General features: G+C 50.0%; 1 protein-coding gene across 1 annotated transcript in view; it reads right to left on the bottom strand.

The window, feature by feature from the left end:
• SEZ6L (seizure related 6 homolog like) overlaps window positions 1–12,163 on the bottom strand; it is a 198,166-nt gene that overhangs the window by 68,907 nt on the left and 117,096 nt on the right. Inside the window, exons 5-8 of the mRNA XM_089895386.1 lie at window positions 5,381–6,194; window positions 4,432–4,578; window positions 2,240–2,432; window positions 161–346 (exon numbers count right to left, since the gene is read on the bottom strand). Of these exons, the coding sequence (XP_089751512.1) occupies window positions 161–346; window positions 2,240–2,432; window positions 4,432–4,578; window positions 5,381–6,194 (1,340 nt within the window). The remainder of the gene's footprint in view (window positions 1–160; window positions 347–2,239; window positions 2,433–4,431; window positions 4,579–5,380; window positions 6,195–12,163) is intronic.

Below are 12,163 nucleotides of genomic sequence, written 5' to 3'. Positions count from 1 at the left end.
ACTAATGGTCAATTTTATCATATAACAAAACTTTAAATGGCAGCAGCCATCTGTATTTGGAGGAATCTCTTCCCTAAGGTCAATGTTAATACCCTGGGGGCTGGTCTCTCCCCTCTTAAGTGGACCATCCGTGTTTGGTCTGGCTGAGGCTGGCATGTACCTGAGCAGATGGGTTCCTGGCTGCTCCAGTGGGGCTTGGAGGCATTGATGCACGTCAGCGTCTTGGCACCCTGGAGCTCGTAACCCAGGTGGCAGTGGAAGTGGGCCACCCCACCTGAGTGCAGGTCCATCACCATGACATCCCCGTAGTCAGGCCGGCGGGGAAAATTGCAGCTCAGCATGAAGGCTGGGAAGAAATGCAGGGGCAGACAGTCATCTCTCGGAGGGGGAGACAAAGAACATGACCCACATCCTGGGAGTCAATTTTTGCTGAGGAGAAAAGATGAGGCCCCTGAGGCCCCTGGAGTGCTGGAGGAGGGTATTTTACTGACTCGAGTTGATCACGTGGTGCTGAGACTGCCAGATGAGAGCTTTTTTCTAGGCTCAAAGCTCCCCACCCTGCCTAAGCAGAGACAGCAGGTTTGGGGCGACAAATGTGTTCCCATCTCTCCCTGGAGACAGAACGGCCTTCTCCTTGAGGTAGGTTAGTCTCACCTGCACGAACAGCTCAGGTGTCTGATAAAAATGCAGGCTCTTGGACCAGAGTTAGAATAACCAGTACTTCAGGAAATGCCCAAGATATGAAAGCTTGGAAACAACTGTCCTGGGAGGTAAGGGCCTGGGCTCTGAGGGCGATGGATGTGAGTTTACATTCTCTTACTCCATCACTCAGAAACCGTGTGACCTTGAGAAACTGACACAGTGCCCTGAACTTCACTCTCCTCTCTGTGATCGTCCCTGTTTCACAGGTGGCGGTAAGGATTACATGTGAAATGCCAAAGAAGAGCCTCCTTAGCCCAATATCTGGTGCACAGAGCTCACTGGATGGGGTGGTAGAAGGGTGTACGTGACCACGTTGAGCTCCTGGAGTTTCATTTTCATAAGAGGGTGCTGAACCCGTCCTAGCTCCACCACTAGACTATGGTCTGACCTCTCCTGCAGCCTAGGATATCTGCATTCCCAGTTCCCATGAGGAGGCCTAAATTCAAGCTCATGGCTCAATGAGCTATTTTTTTCCATTTTTTAATTAACAAAGACAACAGACGGTAGTCTGCATATTGAGAAGGTGTGAGGAAACGGACACTCCTGTATACAGTCACCCATCTGTTTCAGAAACATCCAAGGGGAAATTTTTAAATGAATTGTTTTTCCAGACATTTAGTCAATGTGACGTAAACGTGGATGGCTTTCAACCTCCCAAGGTATGGCTAAGGGCTCCCCTTCCCCATCTTATACTTGGCAAGTATCCAGGGGGAGCTCCTGGTAAGGGAAGTAACCGGAGATCTTGGGAAACGCCCAGGAGGTGGGGAAAATGGGATGACATTGAAATGAGAGAGAGAAGGAAGAGAGAATGGGGGTGGGAATGAAGAGAGGGAGGGGAGAAAAGAAAGATATGAAGGAAGCAAGAAAAGAGGGAGGAGAAGAGAGGAGAAAGGTGAACAGAAAACAAAAGAGAGGAGACTAGAAACAGACAAAAAAGGAAAGAAAGAAACAGTGGAGAAGAAGAAAAAAGAGAGAAGGACTCCAGTAGCAAAGGCTGTTTCCCAGAAACCCACGGACTCTCATGGGATTTGTGTGTCAGATTCAGGAGACATGAACTTGAACGGGAAAAGGGGGCTTGCTCATCCTTCATTAACCTTTCACTTAACAATGGTATTTCCTTCAATCACAAATGTAGGCAACAATCTGTAACATAGTCACAGAACATGTGACTTTGTCACCAAGAGAAATCATAGATATTTTCATATCAAAATGAGTATCTTGACATATTTCTTATGCTCCTTTGAAATTACAGTAATTATCAGAGCCACTGGGAAATATTATTTAATGTGTTAATAAAGAAGCACATAGATTATGATATCATAGATGAAAACAATATTTTGACAACTGCTATTAAATACGAATGGCTTCCTTTTGAATTGTATATATTTTATGCTCTTAAAAACACAAATCTAAGAAGCGGTTCACAGTGTTACCAAACTGCCAGAGGGGGTCCCTGGCACAAGAAGGGTGAGAATCCTTGGCTCCAGAGAGAAAGGGAGACAAAAGCTACATCTCAACAGCCTCAGCCTGATCTTACCCTGGTAGTGCAGCTGGAAGGTCCCAAGGCCATCGTCCTGGAAGGTCCGGAAGTAGACGGAGATGGTGTTGGTGGGGCTTCGGATCACCTGCCCCTCTACCAGGAGGGTGTGGTTGGCCAGAATGGTCAGGGAAGGGCCATCCACCCCACGGATGGAAAGCAGCTCCCCCTCGGACAGGTTCACACTCTTCACCTGGAGACAGGTAGGGGTAGACAGAATCTGAGTCATGTTTGGGACAGGGCATCTGTTAGCCCCCTTATCTGAGTCCCATGAAAGGGGCTTCTGGATGCTGGCAGCCGAGACAGAGTCTTCTGGAGCTGGCAGGTGGGGGCAGGGGTTTGATCAGCTTGTGCCTGAGGTCCCATCTCCAGGGAGACAGAAGGCATTTCACCAGAAGGTAAGCTCCAGGGAGGCAAGAAACTTTCTGTGCTGCTCAGGGTCCCCAGGGCCTAAAATCGTGCCTGGCACATAGTATGTGCTCAATAATCTTTAGGGACTGACTGAATACACTCTTGCCCTTCTGCATAAACTGGTGAGGGCGTGGGGGGGCTCATCTCTAGGGCTTTCTCAGGCCCACTTTCTTATCCTCCTCAATGGTGGCTTCAATGGCAGAGGCTCCTCAAAGCTCCATGTACTTGGTTTGCCTAGTCCACTTTCCAGGCTTGGGAGAGAAAGAAGGGAGATACTTTACTCACAGACAAGGATGCTGAACAAATGGAGCGGGGGTGGGATGGGGACCTTAGTCAGTCCCCAGTTCCCAATATGAACATTTCTGCTTCTCTTAGTGGGGCCTGGGACCCCAGACCCTTGCCTCTTGTGTAAGCAAGGCAGGCATTACTGACAAGTCTTTCCTCTTTCAGGCCATACACCTTACTCTCTTTCCTCTTTGATGAATGCCTACTCATTCGTCAAAGCCCCACTAAAATTACCCTTCTCCGTGAAACCTTCCCTAACTGCCGAGGAGCTTGCCTGTCTCTCCACTGTGATTCTACAACATCCACTATGAACATCTACTACAAACCATTGGGAGAAGCATCCCAATGTCTTCCACGTGTGTCTATCTCAATCACAAAACAGCAGACTCCTTTAGGGCAGGCACTGCAGCAGTTTTACACATCACCCTGTCCCCCACTGCTGTGACTGGTACAGAGTAGGTGCTAATGAAGGAATTCTACAGTGCCTGATAAAAAGCTCCGTACAGTATTAGACAGAGTGGGTTTGTTCAAGTGGAGGAAAGTGCTCATGAAGTGCCAGAATCAGCTGGACTGCAACTTTTCTCCAGGTTAAGTCCATGAATGTTTACGAAGTACCTACCACGTGCCACGTGCTGTGCTAAGCTCTGGACACAAGTTCTGCAGAGAGGCTTACCTTTCATCCTCCCTACACAATCAGAAAACCTTCTTAAAGTAAAGTTCTGCTTATGTCATACAACTGACTCTGCTTGAAATCTTCTGGTGGCTTTCTGGCTTCACTTCCACCCTTTCTTCTGTGGGACAGTGAACTGGACAGTTCACCACTTCCTGGCATGTCATCTTACTTCATACCAAAAAGTGCTTCTAAAGATGGGGAGGTCGGTTGGGGATGGCCTGGAGCTAGGGTGGGGATAATTGGTAACATGCATTGAGTGCCCGCTGTCTCTCCCTTAGGCTCTGGATGAATGCCCTCTGTGCACTGTCATATTTATTCCTCCCTGAAACTCTGTAAAGCAGCAACATTTTCATCTGTTTTACTGATGGGGAAACTGAGGCTCAGAGAGCTGGAGTCCCTTACCCAAAGTCATATAGCATTAACTGGTAGAGCCGCGACTTAAAACCCAGATGCTTGAGCACTATGCTACCCTGCTTTTCCATTCTTAGTTTGCAGCCAAAAGTTTATGAATCAAATGAGCCACATGGGGCTTCCATGGCTATGTGTGTGTTTGATAAGCAGGATATCAGAGGACTTTCCTTCTGGGTGTAATGATTCACAACTTATCAACACATCCCCTTCCCTCCATGTGTGCCAAGCTATTTCAGCTGTGCCCTGAGTTAGGAACTCCTATTCATCCCCCAAAGCCCAGCTTAAATTGCCCCATTAGGGCAAAGCCAGAACCAAACTGGTTAGGATGATAAAAACAAGCCTGACTCAGACAATCCTTCAGAGACTTTCTGCTGGAAGAGGCAGCCACTGCAGGGCACCTTTCTGGGGTTACCTGGAGCTCCACCCCATAGCCAGTGTAGACTGTCACGTTGTACGTGCACTCCAGGAAGTTGTTGAGGGGCAGCGGTGGGTAATCACTGGAATCGATGTACCCTTCAGGATCGGAGAAACTCACACTGCAGAGAGCTGGAGGAAAGCACTGTCATTAGGACACGGAGAACAGCTGAGATGTCATCTCTCAGATGGGCTGCGGGCTGGAACAGGGCCTCTGGGGACACCTGTGTTCTCCTGTCCCCACTCCTCCCACTGCTGTTCATTCTCCTTCAGCTCCAGAATCAACATGATAATCAAATAGCAGCATCTGACACAGAATGATAACTTACTACAGGCTGCCAGGCACCTCATCGGTCTACAGGGGTAGACCTGTAGAATTAAGGTAGACCTTAATTCTCATCTCAGAGATTACGTAAAGCAAAGCTCAGAGGGGGTGCGCATCTGGGCCAAGCTCACACAGCAAGCAGGAGTCAAACCTAGAGATCATACTCTTTCCTGAGCGGCCACATTGCATTTGTCCAAGATCAATGTATGATTGACAGCTGATGTCTCTCCTCTGTGTTTGAAGATGGAAAAAAAGGTAGAAGAAAGACTGGAACATAGACGTGCATTTTATCAAGTTCAAGTAACGGTAAAAGCAAAAGCACCTTGAAAGGCCAGGGCCTTCTAGGCAGACAAAAGGATTCTGTTCCAAGATGAAAGGCTTTGAATCCCGCTGTTTAGCTGTGTGGCATTGGGCAGGGTACTCGACGTCTTACGGTCTCAGGGATCTCATCTCTAAAACAGGGATATTAATTCTGGGCCACAGGGTCAAGCTCATAGCTAGGGCTCCATAGATGGTAACCAATGGTGGGACGGGGACCTCCCCGGCCCCCCTCTCCCATGCCCTGCACACAGCAGGTGCCTCATCGCAGTTCTGGGAGGGCTGGACGGGTTGGGGGCTGCACACCTGGGGCCTGCTCGGTGGTGATGACCGTGGTGGTAATGATGGTGGACGTCGTGGTCTCCTGGCTTTCCTCCGAGGCCGACCCGGTCAGCTCGTTCTCACATTTGTCCATCAGGGTCATGGGGCTGGCATCCCCTGGGGGAGCCTCGTGGGCCTCCTCAGGCACGGCGGGCGCCCCGGGGTCGGGGCTCTGGGGGAGCGTGTGGGCCACCAGCGGCTGCGAGGTGAAGGGGGCGATCTGTAGGGGCGCGGGCGTCGTGGGGACTGCACCTTCCTTCTGCTCCAGCCAGAGGGGCTCCTCCGATGACAGCGACAGTGGGTGGGTCCCCTCCCCTGTGGAGGCCACGGGGTCCTGGTCCCCAGGTGGGCGGAGCTTCTCCGTGGCAGAGGAGAGGAGGACCAGGTCCGAGGATGCTGGCTGGGACGCCGCCCTCTGCACAGCTGCTGCGGTGGTGGCCTTCGGCCTCAGCTGCCTCCTGGTCAAGTTCACCTGCTTGAGCGAGGGCGGCTTCTTCGTCGGGGGAAAGGCATGCCCGGTGCCGGGTTCCTCCGGAAGCGGAAGCAGCATGGACGCGGCCGCGGAGTCTTGAGGTGCGGAGGGGACCATCCCTTCCAACTCTGGCTTGTGCAGCTCGTCCCCTGACTGCGCTGGATTCAGAGGGGCCGTGGTCACTCTCTCTTTGGGGGTCTCGTGGCTCAGACTGCTGCTCCCCAGGGCTTCCAAGGGCAGAAAGTAAGTACCTGAAGGGCCAGCATCTCCCTCCAGTGGCGCATCTTGGAAAGAGAATGGACACCAGTTAGCTCGGGGCCAGGGGCTTTAGGTCCTCAACTGGCAGACTCTGAGGGTGGCCCCCCTGAGGTGGTACCCAAGTCTTGCTAGGATGCTGGTACAGCCCAATCAACCAATGTGGGGCTGCCTCCTTTCGTTCCTTCCTTCTTCCCTTCCTTTCTTACTTCCTTTTCCCAACCAGGGAGACTGGGGTTGATCATGGCCAGCCTGAGCTAATCATTAGAGGTACAGAAACCAAGGGCACAAGAATTTCACAGTCCAGTTAAATATGCCCTGGGAGGGGGAATAAGAAAGTAGAAATAATCATATTTGATGTGATAAACGCTTAGAAGGAGAAAAGCTTTATGTGCTAAGAGGACAGGCCCCTAACCCAGTCTGTGGGGCAGGACCACCATCCATGTACAGCTGGGCAGATTGCTCACTGCACAAGGCTATCCCACTAAGAGGATGAGTGGGGCTGTAACCAACCCACAGTCTCTTCTCTAAGCTGTGTGCCCTGACTCAGGGCTATATTATCCTGGGATTGGAGGAGTTTTTTTTTTGTTTTAACTAAATAATGTACAAGTGACCTTGTGGGAAACTCACAAAGATTTAAGGATCCAGAATCGTGAGGCAGGTTTAGAACAGAGGGGTGTGGGAAGACCCGAGGCCTGGCTGAGGTGAGCGCAAAAGAGGAATGAAAGAGAACAGGGGACAGAGGTGGAGGGTGATTAAAGAGAGAGCTGGTGAGGTAGGGAGGTGGGGGCCAGTCTCTGGTGGGCCTTGTATGTCCTGCTGACTCCTTGTGATTTATTTTTGTCTTGAAAGGAAAACCACCTAATAATTTTAAATAAGGGCTGGCCCAGGCTACTGTTTAGCAGAATCATGCCTGAAAACAGCTGCATCTACTTATTTGAGACCCAGTTCTGCCAACTGCAAGCTGGCAAATGGCTCTACCTCTCTGAGCCTCAGTTTCCTCAGCTGTAAAATGGGGCTATTGTCCCCTATTTCATAGGGTTTTCATCGTTCAAGAGGTTGATTATGGAAAGCATACGTACATGTATGCACATGTGGGTCCCTCACCCACAGAGTGCCCGGTATGTATCCGCTGCTGTATCCCTCATTGTTTTTTATACTCTTGTCATTGTAATCGTGCCCTCAGCAGGGGGCTGAATGTTACCAATGATGATCTTGAGATAGAGAGGAATTATGTCCTGGGGACAAAGGACTGATAGCTGTCCTTGTCAATTTTCCGCAGAAAAAGACACTCACTCAGCCACAGTCTCAGGTCCCTTCAGCACTGTCATTTAAATTTATTTCCATAGCCGTTGGAAAGGCTCTTTTACTTTCATGGAGTCAGTACCAGCAGTGGCTCAATCTATCTAGACTGCAACAGTGTGCAACTGGCATCAACAAATATTCCTGTTGTGTAACACTGATTACCAAGCCCGTGTACATTCCAGGACGACGATGGCCCTGGGGCCAGATCCAACCTGAGGACAGATCCAGGTCATTCAGGTGCCAGGCAGGTTTCCTGGTCCAGGGTGGGAAGCGCTGAGGCTTTGGGGTTAGACCTGGGCTCAGATCCTGCCTTTGACAGTTACTAGCTGCGTGAACCTGGGCAAGTCCATTAAGCCTCTTTTGTGTAGTAGAGACACTCCATCTACCTCATAGGATCAGCTCAGTTGTGGCCCTGCTTGAAAGCTGTGACTTTTATGCTCACGGTCACTTTTATCAAATGATTGGTACTGACCATCTTTGTAGACTGTCAAGTGAGAAGGTGATAAGACAAGAACAATCGAGGATGAGGGTTCAGGACACCTGGCTCCCAAGACCCAGCTGTGGTTTGATGCACAGAGCTTGGATGCAACCAGGGGTTGGGGGACCCGGATAGTGGTCCTGTCTTGGCCACTGCTCCCCATCATTACTGGGTGGGTTTCCTCTTCTGTGTGTCAAATGGGCAGCCAGACTAGATAAAATCTAAGGGTCCTTCCAGCTCTGACTGTTGATTTTTGAAACAATCAGGTAATTGGCAATTATTCTTAGAGCTTGTTGGTAATCTTGCTAATAAAAAGGGCCAAGTGATAACCTCAGTCCAGACACTAGCTTGTGAGTTTTGTTGGGTCCTGTGGCCACATTAGTTTCAGCCGGTCTTTTCACAAAAATGCCCCCTTGATCACAAGGGGCTGGAGGAGAGAGAGGAAGCGGAAGAGGGAGTGAGAGATAGAAATACTTGGAAAACAAGTTGTGTCAAAGGTGATACAAGATTACAAATGACATAAAGCACATCAACGTGCCTTGGCTATAATAAGAGTGATATTTATAACATTTCATTTCTGATGACTTTATCGAGTGCTGAATATGTGCAAAGGCATGTGCTACACGCTTTGTATTCATTACCTCACCTAAATCTTTCTCACCCTTACTAATTAGAAATCATTATTCCTATTTTACGGATGGGCAAATGGAGGCTTTAGGATATTAAATAACTTTCCAAGGTCATACAACAAAGCTGGGTTTCAAAACCTTGGTTTTCCTGATGGCAAAGACCACGCTGCTAGCCTTCAAGAAATACGGAGTAGTATCACCTGCAGCCTCTCCTCAGCTTGAATTGGCCTCTCCCCACAAAACCCCTCTCTCTTAAACCCCTGGTCTGTTTGCGTTTCTGCTGGGTGGGCTACAGCATCTTTCCACCCCCCAGATGGCACCCCGCAACGCCAACATGTTCCTGGTTAAAATACGAATTTTAACCAGACCGGATGGGTCTGGTCTCCTCTGCCAGGCCCATCACATCTGGATCTCCTCCGAGCCCACCGAGATCCAGCAGAGCCAAGAAAAGCAGAAGGAAATACAAGAAAGAGGACCCTGTAGTCAACTTCCTCCCCACCCCCAATCACTGCTCCACCTCCGGGGTCCCCAGGGAAAAACTGGTGCCAAGCTCAGCAGCTAGAAAGCATTTTAGGAAGCGGATCCACTGGACTGCGTCAGCCCTTTCTCACTGAACACCTGACTCCCAAGAAGGGTCGCAACATGCACCATTCATCTCCCTGCCCCCGATGCCTCTTCTTACTCTTCAGAGCTCACACACGCTGGGGTCTTGCTGGCTGGCTCCAAACTGAAGGCCATGTTCAAGACAGATGAGTGTATTCTGTGATCTGCAAGGCATGCAGCCCGTGAGACCCCCCGGCCTTTGCTCTCAGCTGGGACGCTGGCCAAATGAGTGCCATGTGAAACCACATCCCAGTGGGAATTAGCCAGAATTGGATTCCATGGCCTCAGAGGTCCAGAGACTTCACTTGCTCAAACAGGCCAGCTTTTCCTGGGGCCCCAGTGACCACCTGGTTAAATTAACTCCTCCTTCCCATAGCACTTAACTTTTTCGATCGTCGTGGTCACGTCTGGCTGGTTCTCCCTTTATCGTGCGTGTCCAGTGCCCCACTGGAATGCTGCCAATCAACTGACGAGTGAAAGCACTGGGTGCTGACTCTCTTGGCTGGTTGACCTCAGCATGAGAGAGTCGACACTCTAGGACACGGTCCCTGCATTCAGGAAGTTAGGGAGGCGTAACAACAGGGTCCCACTGTATGACACAGGGAGCTATATTCAACATCCGGTGACAAACCGTAATGGAAAAGAATATGAAGAAGAATACATAGGGCTTCCCTGGTGGCGCAGTGGTTGAGAGTCCGCCTGCCGATGCAGGGGACGCGGGTTCGTGCCCCGGTCCGGGAGGATCCCACATGCCGCGGAGCGGCTGGGCCCGTGAGCCATGGCCGCTGAGCCTGCGCGTCCGGAGCCTGTGCTCCGCAACGGGAGAGGCCACGACGGTGAGAGGCCCACGTACCGCAAAAAAAAAAAAAAGAATATATATAACTGAATCGCTTTGCTGTACAGCAGAAATTAACACGACATTGTAAATCAACTATACTTCGATTCAAAAAACAATGAAGTTAGGAAGGCAGACGCACAGCGATAACCCAATACGGGTACCAAACCGAAGAGACAGAGCTTTAATTACATCCTTATGCTGCTTTTCTCTCTCAGGACAGAATGGAGCAACGCTGAAGGCAACTGAGCATTTGTTCTGCTACCCAAGTTGTGGGGGAAACACATCTCCCTCTGTCTTTTCTCTGACGTTGATGGGGAGATGGGAGGTTAGACTGGGAAGCATCCCACTGAAGTCGAAAAAGCACAAGTTCTGAGGCTCCGAAGCTGAAGATCTGTACCTTAAATGCCTGCACAATGGCCAGGAACAGCCTGGATTCTAGGCAATAGCACATCACACAGGCACGAAGGGATAGAAGGAGAAGGGGAGCAAACAGAAGCCGGATGATGCTTCTGCTATAATGTTCTGCGAAAACAGCAAGACGTAAAATTCTATGGTGTGGATGCAAACGACTGGACACAACCAACTCAAACAAATCGCAACCAGAGTCATTTTTTGACTTGGAGGAAAGGCCCCCAAGTGTGATCCTGGTTGCCTCTGGGTGGTGGGCCTTTCAGTGGCGTGTTTTCTTCCTTCTACTTTTTGACATTTTCTAAAATGTGCGTAAGAAGTATTCAAAACTTTCTTAAGTGAAAAAAATTTTATGAAAAGAGCAGGGTTTAAATGCTGCCTTGTGATGGAGAGGAGGAGGGAAAGGAGACAAACATTTGTAATCACAGAATTGCTTCATTCACTAGTCATCGAACCCCTCTGGGATGCAGTCTCCCAGCGGGGATGATGGGAACTCTTCTCTCACTGGACTCGTGAGTCAGTAGTCAAAGTGGCTACTTTTAGGAAGCAGGAATGGCAGGTGGACCAATGGATATCTTTCGACAAACGGCAGCACAAAAACGTTAGTCACTGCTCTCATCAATAATATCCATATCTAATTCAGTGGTGCTTTCTGGTGCCTTCACCTTCCACCATAAGGACGTGCTCAGCCCACGCTGGTGGGTTTGCTTGGCTCCCACAGGGACAAAACCAAAAACAAAATGTCACCTCTTATAGATGGAAAGTGTCCCAGAGTTCCTGGTTACAAAGTGCCCAGAGGAAGGACCTGAGGCCCAGAGAGGGAAAATGGGCTGCCCAGGGTCACACAGCATGTTAGCAGCCATAACAACACAGGGCTATTGGAGGCTTGAAAAACCACATCAAAGCACATCAGACAAAACCAGAAACAAAGAATGTCAGTTCATTCCGTGCCCTCTACATCTCGGCTGGATAATTCTTTGCTGTGGGGCAAGGGGCTGTCCTGCGCATTGCAGGATGTTGGGTAGCATCCCTGGTCTCCACTCGCTAGAGGCCAGTAGCAACCTCCCCCCACCCCCGTGTGACAATCAGAAATGACTCCAGACGTTGCCAAATGTCCCTTGGGCGGGGGCGGGGGGGGGGGGGAACAAAAGACCCTCTAATTGATGACCATTGGTACCGCCCCCAGAACTGAATAGACTTTCCCTCCCATTCCTGGGGTTTATCTGCTTTGGTTTGCTTAAATCGTTGAATTTTAGGGCGGAGAAGGTCTTAGGCTAATCCCCATTTTACAGATAAGGACACTGACATAAGTGAGGGCTGTATTTCTTTCTCCCACTCACATTTGATCATTCATTGATTCAGCGAGCACCTACCATGTGCCAGACACAGGCAGCAGGTGCGGGCATCCAGAGGTCCACCTTGGACGGCAAACAGTCAGAGCTGATGAATACGACCCATTCCCTTCAGCCAGACCCAGCTCACTCAGCCCTGCGGGAACAAGGACCCTCTGGACTTCGAGAAGACTTTCTGGGACAGAAAGGGCAGAGATGGGGGTGGGCTTCGGGTGCCGTGGGGTTTCATCTAGTGCCTCAGTCAGAGTCCTCTACCTGTGCCCGGGCTAACAATACTGACATTCAGATGGCGACTGACACTCTGCCAAGTGCATTCCCAGCTGTGATCTCATTCCAACCTCCACACAATTCTGTGAACTTGGCATTTTGTTTTTCCCATTTTATAGATGAAAATAAAAATCAAGCCTCAGAAAGAGGAAGTGACCT

This window comes from Delphinapterus leucas, chromosome 14 (assembly GCF_059928025.1).
Source record: "Delphinapterus leucas isolate spDelLeu-1000000601 "Yukka" chromosome 14, BTC_Dleu_Yukka2, whole genome shotgun sequence".
Classification (NCBI taxonomy): domain Eukaryota; kingdom Metazoa; phylum Chordata; class Mammalia; order Artiodactyla; family Monodontidae; genus Delphinapterus; species Delphinapterus leucas.
This window is presented reverse-complemented; position numbering and strand designations above follow the sequence as displayed.